Below are 23,329 nucleotides of genomic sequence, written 5' to 3'. Positions count from 1 at the left end.
TAACGCCTGTGGTGAGATTTAAAGCATATCTAGACAAATAATAAGATAAGAAATACAAGACTTTGGCCTTTTTTTTCTTTGATATTTGATAGGGTAAGCATTTTAATGCGTTCTTTGAAGTTGAAGCATTTTATATTTTTTTCATGTTTAAAAAAAAATTGTAGGCCCGGGCCAGCTGTACCTAATAGCAGCTACGCCCATGGTAAGAGACACATGCCTTATGCCCATAAAGTGCAGAATGTGCGGCTGTAGAATGTATTACAGACACTAGTCTTGCATCCGATCTTAGCAGAATGCGTTGAAAATGCTTGACATCTATATAGACGATATGTCCTTTCTTAGAATAATATATTTAAGACCCTATAGACTTGCGTCCTTTCTATGCAGAATGTGTTGCAGACAATATTCATATTTACTATCATAGCAGAAAGTTTTGCATGTACAAGTTTTGCTTATTATCTTAGAAGAATGTGTAACCTTCTTCTACTAAAATAGGACATACGACTAGTGTCTGCAGAACATTGTGCTATGATGGGACAAAGGACGAGTGTATGCAATACATTATGCTAAGAAAGGACATATTGATGAGACTAGACTCTGCAATACAGTCTGCTCCATCGTAATCTTAGCATAATGTTTTGCAAACACTTGCATTTAAAGTTCTATTTTACAGGAACCTGTTGCAGACACTAGTCTTATGTCATATTTTACACAAATCTGTTGCAGACACTAGTCTTACGTCATATTTTACAAGAATCTGTTGCAGACACTGGCCTTATGTCATACTTTACAAGAATCTGTTGCAGACACTAGTCTTATGTCCTATTTTACAATAATCTGTTGCAGACACTTGCCTTATGTCATATTTTACAGGAATATGTTGCAGACACTAGTCTCATGTCTTATTTTACAGGAATATGTTGCAGACACTAGCGTTATGTCCTATTTTACAATAATCAGTTGCAGACACTTGTCGTATGTCCTATTTTACAGGAATATGTTGCAGGCACTAGTCTCATGTCTTATTTTGCAGGAATCTGTTGCCGACACTAGTCTTATGTCCTATTTTACAGGAATCTGTTGCAGACACTGTCTTATGCTCTATTTTACAGGAATCTGTTGCAGACACTGTCTTATGTTCTATTTTACAGGAATCTGTTGCAAGACACTTAGTCTAGTCTTATGTCCTATTTTACAGGAATCTGTTTCAGACCTTAGTCTTACGTCATAGTTTACAAGAATATATTGCAGACACTAGTCCTATGTCCAATGTTACAATAATCTGTTGCAGACACAAGTCTTATGTCCAATTTTACAGGAATCTGTTGCAGACACTAGTTTTATGTCCAATTTTACAGGAATCTGTTAAAAAAACTAGTCTTATGTCCAATTTTACAAGAATCTGTTGCTGACACTAGTCATGTGTCCAATTTTACAAGAATCTGTTGTAGACACTAGTCTTATGTCCTATTTTACAGCAATCTGTTGCAGACACTAGTCTTATGTCAAATTTTACAGGATTCTGTTGCAGACACTAGCCTTATGTCCTATTTTACAGGAATCTGTTGCAGACACTAGTCTTATGTCCCATCTTAGCTAAATATTGCAGACACTAGTCTGATGTCCTATTTTACAGGAAACTGTTGCAGACACTAGTCTTATGTCCAATTTTACAGGATTCTGTTGCAGACCCTAGTATTATGTCCTTTTTTTCAGTAATCTGTTGCAGACACTAGTCTATGCCCTATTTTACAAGAATCTGTCGCAGACACTAGTCATGAGTTCTATGTTATCAGACACTGGTATAATGTCCTTCAAAGCAGCAGGTATTGCAGACACTAGTCTTATGTCTCTTTTTAGTAGAATTTGGTAGAGACTAGAGTCACAAGTTTTATGTCCTGTATTAGAAAAATGTATTGCACACACTAGCCTCATGTTTTTTATTAACAGAACTAGCTGTATGTCCTATATTAGCAAAATGTGTTACAGACACTAGTCATATATCCTATGTTAGGAGAATATTATAGAGACACTAGTTTATGTCCTATTTTAGCAAACTGTATTGCAGACTCTTGTCTTCAGTCCCAAATTAGCAGAATGTGTTGCAGACACTAGCTGTATGTCCCATTTTAGTAGAAAAATGTAGAGACACTAGTTGTATGTCCTGTGTTAGCAGGCACTATTCTTATGTCTTATTTTAGTAGAATGTGTTGCAGACACAAGTCAGTCTTATGCATTGAAGTCGTTTGTCTCGAGTTGTGTATTAGCAGAATGTGGTGAAGACACCAGCTTTATGTCCTTTCTTGTGAAAATGTACTGCATACATATGTCTTGTTATAATTTAGCAGAATAAATTACAGATAATCATGTCTATGTAAGTTCAAAGCAACATAAAATTCAGAAATTCATGCCTAGTGTGTAAGCTTTATAAAGAATATGGGCCATTTTTTTCAAAAATTTAATCAATGACAACACAACAGAGATCTCTTCTAAAGTATTTATTTTTATTTTAATACTTTGAATTCCATTCAAGCATGTATGCCTTGATTAAATTAAAAAAACAAAAAAACAATTATACATATAACAAAATATGGTCGCCAGAAGCAATTATAAGCAATTAATGCCGTATTCATACCATAGCATGACAATCTATGTGATATATGCACAATAAAAACTTAACATTGCAACTTGCTTATTTTTTGTATTTATGCCTTTATACTGATTTATCACCAGAGAAATGAAACATCCAACATAACCATAGACATTGTTGAAATCTGAATTACTTAAGTCTCTCAGAATATGATATGCAATGGTCAGGACTGTTAACATATAAGCAGTCTGCACAGGCTAATCAGGGACGACACTTAACCTTAAACTGGATTTTTGATAAGAAGACTCTAAAAAAAAATATATTTAAAAAAATGCGGACAGTGTCATCCCTGATTAGCCTTTAAGACCTGCACGGGCCTGTGCAGACTGATATAGGACGACACTACGCAAATGCACATTAAACCCACTTTATTCTGCTCCTTTATTCAACCAAACAAAAATACCCTTAAGACTGTTTGAATCACGAAAAAGAAAGCCTTTTTAAATGGCCTCACATCTTGATGTTATTAGTGTCAAGAAATAAACAAAGGTTGCCACCTCCAGTTCAAGTGTATTTAGTTTCTAAACATTTCTTGTGAACTAAAACCTAAATTAACACATCTGAATGATTGAATTATTATCATATTCATTGAAATTATCAAAAATTCTCTCATTATTTCTATTGATTTCAATGTCCTGTTTGTGTGACCTGCAAGTTAATGTGCATTAGAGGTAAAATGAAGACTTAATTACAAATGATTGCTCATAAATATGTGAAGCTCTATTTATTAAAATGCAGAATAAGTAGATCAATAGCTCTGTGTGACCACATACAAAAGACACATATCCTTGTGTCCACACTGACCAGTGCTACAAATCATAACAACAAAAATAATCTGTCAATTAAATACTAATACACATGTAACACATAACTCTTTTAGAGTACAGAAACAACATTCATAATACTTTATATGCTATTAGTTATAACTCATATAATAAAACCTATGTACAGCTTTTTGAAAGAAAAATAATAATACATTCACTAATTTATAAATATAGAGGTACACTATTATTGTAAATCAGTATTGTATATAGTGATGGCACAAACATTCATTCAAACTAAAATAAACATTCTTCATGTGCTGACTGCAAAGTTTAACCCATTTAAGCCCAGTGGACTCTCCTATCCTTCTTAATTTGATCAATTTATATCCAAAATAAGGGATGTCTAGTATATTTAGAATTTTTCTTACCAAAATTCCTTTAAGCAAACAGCGCAGACCCAGATGAGATGCCGCATCATGCGGCGTCTCATCTGGGTCTATGCTCTTTGCCAAGGCCTTTTTTCAAGACGCTAGGCATAAATGGGTTAAGAACAAATGAAATAATTAATATTACATTTGGTAAGTAAAAAAGTACAATTACACGGCAAATTTAAGTGACTGTTAACTACAGTAGTTCAAGTAGTTGATGTTTATTCGCTTCAAAATAAATTTTAAAATCATTAAAAAACTGTTCAAGTCATTACTTTAAGGAAATAAGTCATTACTTTAAGGAAATAATTCTGGGTTAATCTTCAGTTTGTTTAACAATTGAAACAACAATATTTAAAACTAGGTACACGACTACACGTGCACTGCTAAGAATACCCAATAAACAACAAAGTACACAAAAAGCACAACATCCAGTAGCACTAAGAGTTCGACACATCTGTCACTAGGTGTCTGAGATCTCTGGCAGCGTGAGACACAGCTAACACTCTGTCAACCATATCCTGTACCGCGGGTACGGACGGGTATTGCAGAGCTGCTGTCTTGGTCGAGTTCACCGTCTGTTTCAGGCAGTCACACAAATAGTTGGCTCTCTGAATAATAAGATTCCGTATCTGGTCGTGTTTCACATTCCTGTGTAAGGTGTCACCAATGTATACAAGTTTGTGCGCGGATAATACCACAAATTTACTGTGAGAAATGAACACTTTTGGCGCCTCATTGTTTTCGATGCACTGAAAAAAGGCTTGAATGGAATTGGTCAATAGTGCGGTATGAGTTTCAAGCTGTTCAGAATAAAACGCTAAAACTTGCTTATCTTCTGCTAGTAAACCACCACCATTTTTGGACTCCGGTTCCAAACATGGCATGACAGTCATTTCTGAGTCTTTGTTTACTGGAGTCCTCACAAAATCTCCTGTGTCCCTCACCGGCTCTTCATTTGTATTATTATTGTTATGCTTAAGAGTACCTGAATCATACTCTGCACTGTCTTCAATATGAGGTTTTCTCTTAAGTGTCCCAGTGTCACACTCACTTTCAGTGTCACCAACTGTTTCTGTTGATAGTTTTGTTTCTCGTTTCAAGGTTCCTCCGGAATCATCAGAATAAATGTTGACATCGTTCACTTCATCAAGAGTTTTCTCCATGTCACTTGCATAAGAGTCGCGATCACATTCTTGTTTCTCTTTATTATTAACAACATTAACATGGTTCTCTTCTGGAATTGTCTTTTCTTGTTTGTTTTGCTTTGCCTTCTCTTCTTCCTCTAATTCAACATAATCATAATCCTGCATTAAATCGTCCGACTTGAAAGAGGCCCTATCAAGGCTATCCGTACTCAAACGTTTCACTTGTATTTCCCCAGACCAGTGCTTAAACTCTCCAGAGTTTCTTTTACTTCCAACATCCCCAGTAGTGAACCCAAACTGTGGACCCTTTTTATCTGTCGGTGTCGGTGGTAGAGGGCGTTCTGTTGGCGGCGGAGCAGGCAAAGGTCTGGCTTGAACTGTTGTGGACAGGTTAAGGGTCTTAGCAGGTAACGCTGGTTTCTTGCCAGCAGGCGTCTTTCCGGGTCCGAGAAGAGTGGAATGTTCTGTAGATCGTGCGCTTCTCTTGAAATCTTTGGCACGTTTGAAAAGAAGTGATGAGTTTCCTTGAATAAAGGATGTAAGCTTTTTCACGTCGCTTATAATGTCCTTGGTTTGCGATGCAAATATACCCAAGTCATCCTTTTTATTAGAATCGCTGCTCATTTTTGCTATCTGCCAGTTTGCATCATCTAAATGCTTGATACAAACTCTCATTTGTTGCAATGCCTGTTGTAAGGGGATCAAGTATTTACTCAATTTGCTGATCAGTTTACGGTCAGAAAGCTTTGCAGAATTAGCAAGCGTACCTTGCCCAAACTCCACAAATTCACCAAGGGCCTGCTCTACTTTGCTGCAGCTCATTTTAATTTCATACAGTCTCTGATCAATATTTTCCTTCTTACGCCAAGAGCTGTGCGTACTTGATTGAAAACTATTAACACTCTTTTGAACGTCCTGTTGCAGTTTTATTATCAGATCATTCGCTGCATCCAGATCAAGGGGCAATTCATCGTAAATGATCGGTTCTGAACAATGTGAATCAGAACTGCTACACGTTGACAGACGGTAACTGCCATCGTCTTTCTCATCTGATGAGTCTGACCTTGCAGATATCACTGAGTCCCTCGTAACTTGAGGCGGTATGTCGTACACACCAAGTACTTCTGGCTTTTTGGATGACACAGACAACGCTGAAAACTCTTTTGTCATGTTTTTAACTGGTGCATTGCTTCTTGGGGAATCATAAATGTCATCAATTGCATGCTCCTGCTTATGTAATTTTGGTTTTGCACCAAACATTTGGGCTTGTTTTACACTGTCAGACTGGTCTGGTTCATCGTAGTTATTTTCCTCATCAGATACTTCCGGATCAAAAAGTTTCTTAGTACCAGATTTAGCATATGAATCGTCTTTTGTCACTTTTTTTGAAATATGCGTCTGAGGGGTGTCGTAGTCATCTAACAGTGAACCTATTGAGTTTGATTTGTGTCGTTTTGACTTAGCAGCAATAGGCGGTTTGCCCATGACAGGAGTTGGTTGTTTTGGCACATCATAATCTTCCATATCAGATGTGTTAGAAGCAACAGACAAGTTGTTAACATTGGAGGTATGCTTTTGAGCAAACGGTGACGATTTAGGAACATCATAATCCTCACGAAAGCCCCCAGGACTTGTTGGCTCAGAATGTGGGAAGTGCACATTCTTAAAATGAATTTCAGTTCCATCTGCAGCGGAACCTTTAGGAACATCATAATCCTCGTTCAACGATGCTCCAGATTTTATTTTTGGGGGTGAATCATACATGTCCAGTCCAGAATCTTTAGACGATCTTATAGGATAGGACGCCATCTTGGCCTCCCTGTCCCTTGCTTCGCGTTCTCGCTGGGAAGGTGGCACGTCATACAAATCCATCGGAGAAATGTCCATACTCGAACGAGCAGAGTCACACATACTCGGGGGATTAGATTTGTTGTAAGAAGATATTCCACTTGACATACTCATAGTTTCATCAGAGAATTTCGAAGCTAAACTCGTCCTGACTGATCCGCCCGGCGTGTCATAGCCGTCTATACCCAGCTGAGATGGCGGGGTTTCATACACGCTGTTGTCTGCCGATCTAAAACTGCGGCTTTGCGGAGGAGTGTCATAGAAGGACTGCTCAAAACTGGAGCTGGATCCATTGAGCAGGTCCTCTCGTGAAGAGTGGGCGCTACCATGGTAACGTGTTGGCGGCACATCATAGTCTTGTTGCTGGGCACCTTTGGGATGGTCGTACGTGTACATGTCTCCCTGATGTATGGGTGTTACCACCTGGAAATACACAACAATGTCACTGAATACAACATGTTACACATTCATTTTAATAGTGCAGGACAACAAGGTTGTCTCCCTTTATTAACAAAGAAATATTAGAACAAGTCCTATGATAATATATATTTTGTATTTATTGAATGTTTGTGGCTTTTTAATGATTTTATTGGATTATTTAAACAGTTTGCAAAATGATTGCGTCAAAATCTTTAAAGGCATAAATCTGTGTATTTTAAAATCATTTCAATGTATAGCAGCTGTCAACATTTCACCTTCAATATACACTAGCCCCCAGGGGCAAATGTCAGTTATGCCAACATATATGCTCACATTAACTTCAATTAGCTGACAATCAATGAACCTCCTCCTTATGTCTCATGTAATCAACTAATGAAAATTTATGACACCCAACACAAGTGAGAAAATATCTCACACTTTCTGTCTGAAAATCCATACCTTATTATAATACTATGATTTTTTAAGAATTAAAAAATTACAATAACTTCTTAAACTGCACTTGTCCACTATTCCACACAGAGTGATATTTGTAGTTCTTAAAAACTGCACCTTTCTTAAATTAAATGAATGTTCTCAATTGGTTACATGTGGAAAATGACTAACACATACAACCGCAATGACAGAAAAAAAGCACAACCCATTTAAATCGGAGGCTCACAAATTGTATTGAGTTTTTCCCCCTGCACTGCGTTTCCTGCTTATTTGATATGAACGAATTTCCATACCATGTGTTGACAGCATAACAGATCAAGTTGAGGGGATAATGGGAGAGTTTATTAGATATAATTGTGATAGAATGGCTGATAAAATTACAAGGAGCGCAATTTGTGACTGTCAATCAAAATAAGCTCTCTATAAAATTCTTTAGTCGACAAAACCATGTAACAAAATTACGTATTTTCTCACCATTTTGTTGGTTTACTGTAATATCTCAACTTTCAAATTGAAAAGGATATTTTAGTGGTCCACAAAAACCGAAACACCATAACAAAGAACAATTGTAAAAAAGATTTATTCATATTAACATTTGTTAAAGTGAAGACTGCTTTTCCAAATTGATGAAAAAAATAATCAGACATATTTTCACATGGCATTGATATTGTCAGAATTGAAGTGGGAGAATATGATTTACATTCAGCTAAAACAATTAGCAGTTTTTCACTCTCACAATTTCGTTCTTTTTTAAGCAAAAACATGATGAATTCAACATCTGCTTTCAATAATTACTTTATAAGAGCCTGATGTGTTGCTAACCAGAATGAGACTTGCACTAAACATGCATTTAAACTACATGTGGTAAGAATGCACATTCACCGGTGTACGGAAGAAACCCCCTTCGGAAGAAACCCCCTTCGCTAAAAACGGCAGGGCGGAAGAAACCCCCTTTCATAGTTTGCATACGCGGAAGAAACCCCCTCGCTAGTTTTGCATAGGCGGAAGAAACCCCCTCGCTAGTTTTGCATAGGTGGAAGAAACCCCCTTCTATAGCGGAACAAACCCCCTTCCAGACGATTTAGTTACATTCAAACGCACGGTAATTGTTTACAGAAATTCACTTTCATTTTCAGAAAGTTCCAGGGGAGCATGATTCAATTTTTTTTACAAGACGAATTCTTCGGTTATTGAAGGAAAATATGTACCAAATCTCTTCGTCACTAGCGGCTCTGGGCGCTAATTTTGTGTTTTTGTTATTTTTATCAATCTAGTACAAGTTAACGCATATAAATGGTATAATCTCACTGAAACGAGTGCAAGACAAATTCACACGAGCATCTCATCATTAACAACTTGTGAACATACGGCCGGTACACCTCTTTACTCAGCACATAACAGTTTGGAAAAAGATTTTCGCACCTTCATTTAATTATATAAAAGGTCCTTTAATGTACCGGTTATTTTAGATAATGATGAGAAGTTGTGTCATGATTGGCGCCTTTGCGGCTCGTGTGAAGTTATGTACAGTTTTGTTTAATTACATTAGCACTTCCGAATGTAAATGTTACCTCAACGTTGAAATATTTGTGTAAATTCTATTTTGAGTTGACTCTTTTTCTCAATAAAAAGGGCGCGAAAATTATGCAGCATAGAAAGCGTGGGTGTATTGAGGGTTGTAACAAGCACACAGCTAGTCAGGGGATTGATGCATGTTCGAAGGGAATATTTCATCAAGTCTATAAATAGTCACTTATGCCGAAATTTATTTGATACAAGAGAAAAAATGGCAAGGTTTGTGTTAAAGAAATTATTGAGAGCTTTTATCGTTAATGGTCGGGATTTTACTACCTCTGCGGGAAAGACTTAACACTTAGGAAGGGGGTTTATTCCGCCTCTCTGAAAACACGAAGGGGGTTTATTCCGCCTGTCTGAAAACTCGAAGGGGGTTTGTTCCGCCTATGCAAAACTTACGAGGGGGTTTCTTCCGCGTATGCAAAATGTGAAAGGGGCTTTCTTCCGCTATGCCGTTTGTAGGGAAGGGGGTTTCTTCCGAAGGGGGTTTATTCCGGTAATCACATTCACCTGATGAATGGCGTTCTTTATTCAGTGCTCCAGCTAAGGCCTAAATTGAAGGGCGCCCGCCCTGCCCTCTCGAACCTCCGCCCTGCCTTGGGCCCCCCCCCCCCTGCCCTTAAAAAACAAAACAAACAAGAGATGTGTTTGTCAGAAACACAATGACCCCTATTGCGCCGCTTTGAAGCCATATATTTGACCTATGACCTTGAAGGATGACCTTGACCTTTCAACACTCAAAATGTGCAGCTTTATGAGATACACATGCATGCCAAATATCAAGTTGCTATCTTCAATATTCAAAAAGTTATGACCAAACTTTAACCAAGGTTAAAGTTTTGTGACACACACAATGAATGACAGACAGGCCAAAAACGATATACCCCAGATCTTTCGATCCGGGGGCATAAAAAACATATGATGATAAATAAATCTCTTATTACAATACATTGCAATTAATTTATTCCTCATTGTAGACATTATATTTGAATTGTTTATTAATAATGGGAATAATATATTCTAACAATTATTAGTAACATATAAATTTACATATTAGAGGAAGCATTCCAGAAACGCCCGCGCGCTCGAAAGTGCCCTTTTGACAAAATACTGTGCGTCCAAAGTGCCCTTTTGACAAAAAAGCCCCCTGCCCTTTTCAAATCCTAGCTGGAGCACTGTATAATGCAGTAGTATATTGATTTTGAGATATGAAAGACTATTTAATTTGCAATTCAAACTGATAAAGACTACAAGAAATGTTTATCAATTATGAGGTGCAAATTGAGAAATTTTAAAATTGAGATTTTTTTAAAATTTTGCTTAACTTTTTAAATATTGATTTGGTACATCAGCCATATAAAACCACTGGTTAGTTCTGACATAGAATAATATTCTGCAAGAATGCATTTGCAATTACACATCACTTATCACTAAGCTTTCAGCATGAGAATGATAATCTGTGAGAACAGAATGGCTCTGATAGAACAATTATCACTTCATTTTTCTGCCTGCCAAATGTAGCACCTCAGCCTGCACATTCCTTTCTTCCTTAGTTCTGGACAATCAGATCTGTCATTTAGTGAGACCATTGTGACGCAAGCCATGCTGGACTTATCTGCATTATGTGAGCTTTTTGTGACCGAAAGCTGCCAACAAAACACTGTTGTCAGCCTTGCACACTAGCGATAATGATAACATTGCATGATACCATAACGTTTTGCCCACTGATAAACACTTTTCACACATATCTGATGATAAAAGGTCAACAAGCCAGATGGACAGTCACTGTGATCATCCAACTGAACAAATCTCTAACCATCATTTTCTAATTAACCCATTTATTCCTAGCGCCTAGAAAAAAGGCCTTAGCAAACAGCATAGACCCAGATGAGACGCCGCATCATGCGGCGTCTCATCAGGGTCTGCGCTGTTTGCTTAAAGGAATTTCTGTAAGAAAATATTCTAAATATAGAAATAAATATACAAGACTTCCCTAATTTTGGAAATAAATTGATCCAATTTAGAAGGATGGGAGAGTCCACTAGGCATAAATGGGTTAACCACAAAAATGTATTGAGCTCCATGCTACTGACACAAGCTGAAATCACCTGTGACAAGTGTGGCAATGGTGAGGTCCAAAGGCTCCAAAACTAAACTGAATTTCCATGTCATGTCTAGATGGTATGCTGTTTGACAATTAAATATCAAAGTATTGTTACATTCAACATTACATGTTTAGATTGATCTCTGAAGATCCCAGAAGGTAGATCAGATTTATATTGATGAGAACTGAAGATGACTGTCATAAGCTTAGTAACAAATGATAATTTAAGAAAATATATCAACAAACCAATATACATTATAGTATTACAACAATAATTAGTATACACATTTTAATTACTTTTTACCCAATGACTTATCTAAAATGATTATATTCTCTTTGAGAGAAATATTTTATAAAATCTTTGACAGATTACATTTTCAGCTGTTAAAATTGTAATGCTAATGGTCACTTGCACCTGGTGATTTGGACAAAACCAACTAGAATTAGGGCAATAAACAGAAGAACAATACGTGCTCAGACAACAAAAATAAAACTTTATAGCATGAACATAAATGATAAAAGCCATTACATTTGAGCTTTTTACAATAAACTGGGTAAATCATTCTGACTCAGCTTGACCACAGTTACTGAAAATCCTGGCTATTATCCACCATATCTGGGCTAATATCCACCATAGGGCTAAAGGTCAGTAAATGTCACAGGAAACTACCATTGTCTCTGCAGGAAAATATCAACGGAAATCAGCCACTATGGTGCTAAATACATGCTTACAAACAATGGGGGCAATGTAGGCAATAAATCTGTCGCTGACCGTGGAGGTGACCCTCACTCCATCATTATCAAATTAGGCCTTGTTATATGGTTTTGGAATTCTGTGATATGACCTTTACATTTCCTGTTCAATCATTTTCTTTATTAAAATAAAACAAATTTCACCCAGTATTTTAAAGCAAAACAAGAGATGTGTTTGTCAGAAACACAATGCCCCCTATTGCGCTGATTTGAAATAAAATGTCAATATATCATTTGGCAGGTTTAGAAATTATCTCCCTTTAAAAGCTTATTACTTCCCTTGGATTGTATTTTTTACTTTTGACCTTGACCTTTCAACACTAAAAATGTGCAGCTTCATGAGATACACATGCATGCCAAATATCAAGTTGCTATCTTCAAAATATTAATTAACATGTAGGATAAAAATTCAGAGAAACAGCTGAATAACCAAATGTAAATGTTGCAAAATAGACATCATATGATAAGGAATATACTGTTACTATTGCAAGAACAGAGGCAGAGGCAACTGGTTATTTTCCCCACTGTTTTTGAAAAGCGTAGGGATATTGTGGTTATCTCCGCCGTCTGTCTGTCTGTCTGTCCGTCCTGGGCACTATTATCTCCTGCACTATTAGCACTAGAACCTTGAAACTTACACACATAGTAGCTATGAGCATATGTGCGACTGTGCACTATTCGGAATTTTGATCTGACCCCTGGGTCAAAAGTTATGGGGGTTGGGGTGGGGCTGGGTCAGAGATTTTTACTCATTTTATTTGGTTATTTTACTATAATTTCTTCATTTCTACACCGATTGTCTTCAAATTGATACTGAACCTCTCTTATGACAATACGGTCAATCTCAACTATGCATGGCCCCATTACCAACCCTGGGGCACCCCGCCCACATACGCCACGCCCACACAAAATTGCCTTTTACTATAATTTCTTCATTTTTACACTGATTCACTTCAAATTGATACTGAACCTCTCTTATGACAATACGGTTAATCTCAACTATGCATGGCCCCATTACCAACCCTAGGGCGCCCCGTTCACATAGGCCACTTCCACACAAAATTGCCTTTTACTATTATTTCTTCATTTCTACATTGATTTACTTCAAATTGATACTGAACTTCTCTTATGACAATACGGTCAATCTCAACTATGTATGGCCCCATTACAAACCCTGGGGCGCCCCGCCCACATAGGCCATGCCCACCCAAAATTGCCTTTTACAATAATTTCTTCATTTCTACACCGATTCACTTCTAATTGATACTGAACTTCTCTTATGACAATACGGTCAATCTCAATTATGCATGGCCCCATTACCAACCCTGGGGCGCCCCTGGGTCAAACATGCTGCGTGGGGATACGCGTCGGCCTCTGCCGCGCCATTTCTAGTATACTATTTCAAATCTTTTGAATTCATTATTTCATATTTTTTTTACCTTTTAACTCGTTCATTCAAATAATTACATACGACAACCACTGACAGATTCCGACATACTGAAGCTAACAGACAACTACCTAACAACCACAGAGGAATGACTCAGCGCCAGAGAATCTTATCAACTTACATCATCTTATCACTCCTGATGTATTTTTGGAAGCCTGAGGCTGGATGTGCCTTAACTAACATTACATCAGTTTTGCAATACTTGCAAAAGATATTCTGTCAAAGGCAAAAATCTGATGTTGAACAACCTGTGAATCTCAAATCTGGCACCTGCAGTTCCTTACCAAGTGTAAAATACATCAAAATAGTGGGAATCTCCATAAAACTATATGATGCTATGATAGATAATTGGTGATTTCAGGTTGATTCATCTGTATTTATGAATGGAGCCCAAGGAAACAAAGCAGGGCACCTGACTTGTCACAGATAACAACACCCACTTATTCCACAGGCAGGCAACCATAAGATAAGGAAATGGACAGACAAAAGAATCTACTCACATTTCTTAATTTTTACCTTGATATACAAATAGAAAGGCACAACCAATTTAACCCATTTATGCCTAGTTAACTCTCCTTCTAAATTGGATCAATTTATTTCCAAAATTTAAGGAACGTCTAGTATATTTATGTCTATATTAAGAATACTTCTTACAGAAATTCCTTTAAGCAAACAGGGCAGACCCTGATGAGACGCCGCATCATGCCGCGTCTCATCTGGGTCTACGCTGTTTGCCAAGGCATTTTTTCTAGACCCTTGGCATAAATGGGTTAATTGTGCTTAAACCTTTTACCACTAAGATGCATATTGTGACACATTTGTAGTCCCTTAGAAAGTTACATATTTAATTAAAAACCTCTCTTAATAGATTCAAGTTTTAAAGGCTTCATTTCCAACCCTTAGATACTGATGGGCAGCAAACAGCATAAATCCTGAACAGACTGCGAGTTACTCCCAAGCTGTTCAGGTTTTATGCTGGTTGCAAAAGCCATTTCTACTTTGCTTCTTATGGGGGAAAGGGTTTAAAGTCTGCATGCACATGTATGGCTCAAACTTATTTAAAAATGGTTCTAAAAAAAACAAGAGGTGCCACGCTCGGCTACGGGTGCATAATAAAAGAAAGCTTGTCAGAATTTTTTTTTTTTTTTTTTTTAGAGGTCACAGTGACCCTGACCTTTTACCTAGTGACCCCAAAATGGGTGTGGCGTGTAGAGCTCATCAAGGTGCATCTACATATGAAGTTTTAAAAGCTGTATGTGGAAGCACTTTGATTTTAGAGCAAAATGTCAAGGTTTTAGCAAGACGCGGACGTCAGACGGCGGAGTTCAGGCGGCGGAGGTCAGACGGCTGACGATGAGCTGGCTATGACAATACCTCGGGTTTTCTCCGAAAACAGCCGAGCCAATAATTACTTACGTGCTTTGCACACATTATGCAACCTAATCCAGTGCTCCAGCTAGGAATTAAAAAGGGCAGGGGGGCTTTTTTGTCAAAAGGGCACTTTGGACGCGCAGTATTTTGTCAAAAGGGCACTTTCGAGCGCGCGGGCGTTTCTGGAATGCTTCCTCTTGCATGTTAATTTATATGTTATTAATAATTGTTAGAATATATTATTCCCATTATTATTAAACAATTCAAATATAATGTCTACAATGAGGAATAAATTATTTACAATGTATGGTAATAAGAGATTATTAATCATCATATGTAAAAAAAAAAAATTTTTTTTTTTTTTTTTAAGGGCAAGGGGGGGCCCTAGGAAGGGCAGGGTGGAGGTTCGGGAGGGCAGGGCGGGGCGCCCTTCAATTTAGGCCTAGCTGGAGCACTGCTAATCTTATAAGAGACAAAAATAATATATCAACATGGTCTTATGTCAGATAACAAGAGTATAAAACATGTTAAGAGAATTATCAGTTCAATACTATCAAACCTAGACAATTTTAATCAAAGAAAAAGAAATCCAAAATCTGGCCCAGAGGTCTAAGTTTCCTGCCAAAGTTATGTGCAACTGTCAATTTTCATTAGTCACACTCAACAAATAAGACTATTTTCTTTGTTAGTGGAATACACCTTATAAACTTTTATAATAAACAGCACCCACATTGAACCTTCGGCAAATTTAGTGAGACACTGTACATAAATATTGGATCTAAAAACCACAGTTTTGTTGTAAATTAAGAGATTAAAATTACGTAGAGATTTGACCCAATGGGGCAAATACATAATAAGTATCATGGGTAAACATACACTTAAAGCACATAGCATTTAATGTCTTGAAATCCTAGACAGCTTTAAATCAGCAGGGAGACTATACAGAATGAAATAAAAGTTGGTAAACCAACAATCTCATCATATATTCACAATTTATACCACTAAAAATGTAACAATTGCTTTAACATAATGAAGCGACCGATGTTGCTGGTGCATTACAAATATGAATAAAAATAACAGTGATTGATGGTGTATTTATGAATAAATTGAATATACAATATGGGCAGTATAAACTTTTAAGTGTCAGGTAACATGAATATAACATACATGTCTAAGACTTAACAGTAAATTTCGTCATGTTGATTGACCATAATTTGTAAGAGTCTGAAACACTAGAAGATAAATGTTTCAAAAATCTTAATGACAGCAAAATTACATTACCCATATGATGACAATGTTATGTTACTTACGCCCAAAAGGATAATTCAAATTACATTTTTCCCAAACCTTTCATCTGAGCAAAAAGTTTACACCTTGCGAACCAAGGAGGGGATTCCTAAATCAACAGATGATGGTATGACATAATTGAGGGAAATCTGGGCACCTTCAAAAGGCTGGTAAACTGTATTTCTAACACACCTACAGCTGTAAATGGCAAAATAATGGGATGAGATTCAACCACACTGAACTCAAATTTTATGCTAACTGATGTCCAAGTGCAAAATATAATGTATATTTATTTCAAATTTATTCCAATTCGTACTGTTAGTAAATTGAAAAAGGTTGAGAACATCAAAAGATTCCTTCGAGCATTAGGCACACATGTACATACCGCAACATCTTGCGTGAATGCGCTTTTTTCAAATACACTTCTTTTATGTAAATTGCGCAATAAATTTTTGCTTATTACATCATTATATCACTGGATGACAAGTCACTTAAAATGTTGTTATTCATTTTAAAAATCTCATTTAAATGCATAAATAGATGACACTCGCCCAACACATGATTCAAACCTTCCCACTTGCTTTTTAAGCCCACCAGAATACTGAGATATGCATTTAAAAATATTAAACTTGACAGTAGCAGTAAAATTCTTTTCACGCTTCGAGAATTTAATATGCATTACATGGCAAATATGATACTGAGAATGTGGCGTTAAATTTGATGTTCCATGCCCCTTGTAGTTTCTAGTAGTTGTTGAAATACCATATTTGGTAATGAAGCACCTTTGTAACTGTATACTGATATGGGAATTTTTTATGAAAGTTTGTTTCAGTTTAATTGAATTTAAAATTTATAATGAGATGGCACTATAAATAACGAGTAATAAAAAAAAATGTGTAACTATATGTTTTCTTCTCTTAACTGATCATTATACTCCCCATTTCATAGATACTAAAAACCTCAAAATGATCCATTAATCTGTAATAGGCATTTGTGGTTACAAAATCTTTCCAAGATAGTGTCAGTTCAAGACAACCCTATGCATTGAGCCAAATTAGTATTCTTACATAACTAATTTCTAGATGCTAACTAGAATTCCATTATATCCAATTAAGGAAACTCTTCTAATTCTAATGCTGATCCCCCCCCCCCCCCCTACGGCAGCTGATATCTTACACATGCCAATTCTCCTTAATTCCTGCCAGATGTCCTTAAGAGGTTAAACTCATCTTCTTATCTTACTGATCCCCATTATGAACGACAATTACTCAAAATGCCTTGTTACAGTCATAGACTTGCTCTTCCAAAATGCTAAGCTCTTGAGCTAGTTACCATGGTGACAATAGTACCCTAAAACCACCAAAAGGTCTGGCACTAGGCTTTTTTTTTTGTTTTTAATGAGCTTTAATACGTTTGAATGAAGCATCTGCAGAAAAAGGCCCTTATTTAAATAAGAATGGAGCATTTAAAATTGATTATGAAATGTTTCTGGTACAATAGTATTATAAGCTGAACTATAGCAAATTTATTTCAGATTGGGTGCAAACTGATTGAAGAAACCATGGCAATCTTACTTCCCACAAATTCATTCAAACCACAAAATTAACTAATTTTATTGAATACACGAAATATCACTTATATAGCAAATAATCATATGAATAAAAGGTTCTTTGCCTAAACTTACGTTGTCAATAATATTGTGTATACAGCTTTCAGGCCATCTACCATTAAAATAAACTATTCATCTGCATGTACAGATAAGAAAAAGAATGATCACACCCAATGTTTACCCAAACCCATCTTCACAAGACAAGTGGGTTAGCCCAGCAAACATTTGGTGTATGTTCACCCCAACCAAATTACATCTCAAACATAGGTAAAACCTGTTCTGATTTTGAGCACAGGTGTGTCTACAGGTCCTCTTTGATAAGGAGACCCAATGGAAAAGAAATGGGACCCTTGAAATTCTAAGTTGTAGTTAATATTTACATTACAAGACAGTTTTGGCATTCTATTTCACTCTTAAACTAAAATACCGACATTTGTGTATAAAAACAATCAGTTATTTTATTGAATTCCTTCATATCTTTTTTTGTACATGTACTTGTAAAGCAGAACTCTGTTAGATGAGATGCACTGGTTAAGTACATGAAACTTTCATAAATTGTCAAGTAAACTGCCAAAGGTTTTGAAAGTACTGTAACTGATTCACCTTCAATGATAAGCATACCATGCAATGACCAGGAGGGCAATGTCCTGTTTTGTCAGCTTTTATCTGCTGCATAATTAGAACATGATGAAAATAGCAATGTTAATGTCTTTGTAAGCATTCAGCACAATTCAAGCCTTTGTCAGCAAAAGATGTTACCAGCCACTTGCTGTATTTTGCATGACATGATTCAGAAGATCGAGGGAATAGCAAAAAAGCATGCCTATAATGTTCCCTTTAATCACAACGGCTTCAAACAAATTGAAATGTCACCAAGCAATGTCAAAATCTTGAAACCACTGAATCACAGAGCAGCTGTATGTTAACTCTTTCAGTGCTGGAATCGAATTTGGAAGGCCTTTGCAAACAGTTTGGATCCAGATGTGATGCCACAGAATGTGGCGTCTCATCAGGATCCAAATTGTTTGCTATTCTGATAGTATTCTTTGAAAAAAATCAAAGAAAATGCTAATTTTAGAAATTCTGCAGACAACATTTTAGCAGATGACAAATTTCCCAGCATGCAAAGTTTTCAAAAGAAGTGAATGAGCCAAGATATCAGCAACTATATAATCATGATATGGGTTCAACATCACCTTAACAATAGTTCTGATGAAGAGAGTCAAGACCCTTCTAATATACAGACACAAGCCCAACTGCATCCAAGCAACTGGAGGAAATGAATAATCTATAACACTTTTAAATGACACAAAAGATATAAATCTTCTGTTCAATTCAATTGAAAATCACAACATTATTGAACCTATCAAAAGGCTAACCAGTATTTGTTGTTCAGTTTTTATTGTGTATACAGAGATAATAAACAGAAAGCATCTGGAGTCTGGAATCTGCACATCTATTTTCTAAGGAAGGATGTTAGAGTTTTGAAGACGAAATCATTAAAATGCACATGGCATCCTGGCAAGAAATCACAAATTTCACTTCAACTCTGACACTAATGCATTATCAAGGCATTTATGGAGGACAAACGGCAGAGACCAACATTGCTATTTATAACATTTTCACAGTCTCCGCTATTCTTTAATCCATTACCAGCAACAGATCTTGTATTCTTATTACTATTAATATTTGTCCAAACCCAGTAAAACAATTCTTAACACTTTGCATGCTGGGATATTTGTGGTCTGCTAAATTGTTGTCTGCTGAATTTCTAAAATCATCATTTTCTTCACTTTTTTTCCAAGACCACTATCAGAATAGCAAGCAGTTTGGATCCTGATCAGACGCCATGTTTTGTGGCATCTGATCAGGATCCAAACTGTTTGCAAAGGCCTTTAAAATTTTGTTCCAGTGCTAAAAGGGTTAACCAAAGCCTTTCATCCCAGTTACATGCACCCTATGTATTCTGAGGAAACGCTGTCCTGGACCTTATTCACTTTGACTGACTTAGTCTAAGATCTGACAAGCCTTCAAGAGTGCTGCACAAATCTTGATATCCACAAATGGATTCAAGCCCGGTAGAAAACAATGTCTGAAGTATTGCTGCAATAAAAAGCTGATTCTTGGTTAATGATCAAGTGTAAATTGCACAACTGGTTCAGTGTTGCTATGATCAGTACAATGACAATCAATTGACCGCAAACAATGTTTTCACCAGCTAAAAAAATCCATAGGTCTATTGAGCTCAAGTCATAAAAGAAAAGAAATGTCCTGACAACAAAATAAAATAGCATGTACAGAGTATTAAATAGGCCTTTTGCTGCAGATGAAAATGGGAATACTTGGGCACGAAAGTAAAATTAAAGCCTCCTAATTTTGGCTCTCGGCCATTATACAATCTTTTAAGTATTATGTAACATGAAAGTGATGATGTGTCAAGTAGTGTAAGTAAGAAAGTGAGAATATAAATTATTAGCGCATATGATATGACCATGCAATTTGCATAATAAACAAACCTGCAGGATAACAATCATTTGATATTAATTCTATACCATGCAAGCATAAAGTTCAGTTACTTTGGATTTAAATATCATGCTGGCATTTTGGACAGGAAATGAGTGTCACTGAATATATACATAGTCTGTTCAATTTTCATTCACCATTGCTATCATTTATAAGACCTTTTTCTGAAAATGACCTTATGATTTACAGACAGGAAAATTTGCATTTACTTTGCTTGTTTATTGTGCCTGCATGGTCCACTTTGCCCACAATTTGATGACTTTTGTATACATACTTATCATATTATAAACAGCATTTGCAAAAAATAAACTATGCATTTACTTATATCACATTTAGTTTCTCAAGGAAAACTATTAACTTTTTTCCTGCAAAACATTTAATACAGGGCAACAGTAACAGTTATTGGTAAACACCATTTTTGAATATCAGTAAACTTAAGTTTACTGGTTTTCTTGATGACTGTCAAGGCTTATCTTGCATCCAGTAATGTGCATGACAATAATCAGGTGGAAATCAACATGAAACACTCAAATTTAGCTCAACTGATATACGACTACAGATACATATCTTAAAGCTTTGCCAATGTAATTAAATTTGTTAACATTTTGATAACATATAGGCAGTGGTAAACACAGCTCAGGCCGCCAGACAGTATGTTCTATATATGGAGCAAACAAGGCAACCAAGAGGCTTACAAGATAAATTGCATGTCCCTAAGACAGGGTCAAACCATGCTACAGACTTCAAAGCTTTGGTGAAAACTTTAAAAGCTCAAAACAGCTTTGGTTATGTTTGGCAAACAGCATGTAATCTTGTTTATACTTAAGAGCAAATTTAGAGAGGTGCAAAGGTGATGTGAATGCCCTTTAGATCTGAGATGAACACATACAGTTTTCAGGACACGATTTGCAAGTTCTAAATTGTAAGTTCATTTTGTACAAGATAAAACCTCTCTAAATGGCTTGACAAGATTAAGCTTTTAAATAGGTTCTTCAAATACATTTCTGTTAAGATGCATTAACACGTTCATGTCCTAAGCAAGACTCATTGTTTACACTAGCTAAGGAGTTAAAATCTTATTATGTTGTTCCCCATCAAATCTGTTTTATGAAGAGAATCTTGATAAATCATTTTCAGACATTCATTGTCCTTTCACTTGTAAATTGACAGAAGTCCCAATATCTGTAATGGGAATCTATCCAGTATTTGCCATGTGTCCTTAATACACCCCCTGGTCAATGTGAGCCCCTATCAGGCCCTTATCTCAACCACTTCACCCTTGATTGGTCAGCAAACTCAGACGTTAGCGGATGTTGTCCTCTTCCATGAGGTCAACAATAGCAGCCCGTCAAATCACCGGAACTATATTGGCAGACTCAAACAGATGCTATGTTTGCTTGGAAAATATGATGCCTTAAATATGGCCACTCTTTATAAACCCCTCAAAAAGTTCAATAAACTCCAGACTCGCTTTGTTCATTGTATTTGTTTGACAGTCAACAAATGTTTAACAAAGAATCACTAGCAATTTATGCATGGCCATGACGGTTTGAAGCCAAAGTTATTGAATTGGCAAACAAAATGTTCGGTTTTGCATCACTATCAATTTTACAAGACTTCAGGGCATTTTAGATCATTATAAAACACGTTGTTAAGCAGCATAATATTTCATCAATTGTTGTCATAGAAACTGTACACTTATTATAACATAATATACATTAATTCTAGTGAAATCTGATAAAAGTGAATTAAATACTTCATACTCAAGCATTAATTACTCATGTAATCAATTATTGCATGTCACCTTAAGCAAATGAAAACGTATTCTGCATGCCAAGAAATCAGATCTTAATTGGGCTAAAAGGGCAAGCATCATTTTCTCTATGGTTACATATATACTGGTGTTTAATTAACTACCTGACACTCAAATGTCAACCATCAGGTGTACACAATATATTGTACACCAGCTACTTGTGTTTCCACCTTTTACTAAAGGACCCCTACAAATTTTTAAAGATTTATCATGGTGAAAGCCTAGACCTCAAAGGTGGAACCAGAGGAATCATAAAGATCACCTTAGCTGCAGTTTATGTCCCTTTAATGTGACCAAGGACACTTGCTATATATCATGCTGTCATCATGAAGGCCTTACATGCCATGCTGCTATTTACAGTCCAATGAGTGAATTTTAATGCAGAACAAACATGGAGATGTCCTATATATTATTTAATCATAGTTTATAGCCCATGATCTTATTCCCAAAGAAGTGAACATCTGTTCAGATCTATCATGTATGGACCAAATAAAACTATTCATTATCTCGCAATAACATTTTTAAGATAACAAGAGCACCGCATAACGGGTGCCACGCTCGGCTGCGAAAGCTTGTTAGAATTTTTTTTAAATATTATTTTTAAGAGGTCACAGTCCTTGACCTTTGACCTAGTGACCCAAAATGGGTGTGGCGTGTAGAACTCATCAAGGTGCATCTACATATGAAGTTTCAAAGTCGTAGGTGGAAGCACTTTGATTTTAGAGCCAATGTAAAGGTTTTATCACAACGCCGGCCACGGCGAGCAGGCTATGACAATACCTCGGGTTTTCTCCGAAAACAGCCTCGCTAATAAAATGAACACTCAGAACTTAAATTATATTATCTGACTTTTTGTTCACATAATATACAACTAAAACATCATGAATACATTTCTGTAAGATTAGCTACCCTTGAAATAAATGGTAATTTCTTAAAAACAATTAAAGAGAATATTGTGGTTTTATATGAATTTTAAAGATAAAAATTAAGACAAGTAAATTATATATGTCTTGATAGTAACATTTCGTTTAAAGGATTCCATCTAAATGTTGTCAAACCTCTTAGTGACACAGATGTCATTTAATATCTGAAGCTTCTTAGGCGCTCTGATGACAATTGCCTCGGGTCACATGACC

The 23,329-nt window shown here is 36.3% G+C and overlaps 1 protein-coding gene across 5 annotated transcripts in view; it reads right to left on the bottom strand.

The window, feature by feature from the left end:
* Nucleotides 1–2,485: 2,485 nt before the first annotated feature.
* Nucleotides 2,486–23,329, bottom strand: part of LOC127846556 (breast cancer anti-estrogen resistance protein 1-like) — an 80,587-nt gene continuing 59,743 nt past the window's right edge. For all 5 annotated transcript variants that reach the window (XM_052377925.1, XM_052377923.1, XM_052377922.1 and 2 more), the window contains one exon: nt 2,486–7,261. In XM_052377925.1, coding sequence (XP_052233885.1) covers nt 4,283–7,261 — 2,979 coding nt within the window. In that variant the 3' untranslated portion in view covers nt 2,486–4,282. The remainder of the gene's footprint in view (nt 7,262–23,329) is intronic.

Source organism: Dreissena polymorpha, chromosome 9, assembly GCF_020536995.1.
Source record: "Dreissena polymorpha isolate Duluth1 chromosome 9, UMN_Dpol_1.0, whole genome shotgun sequence".
NCBI lineage: Eukaryota > Metazoa > Mollusca > Bivalvia > Myida > Dreissenidae > Dreissena > Dreissena polymorpha.
Note: the sequence above shows the minus strand (reverse complement) of the source record. Positions and strands in the feature narration are given on the sequence as shown.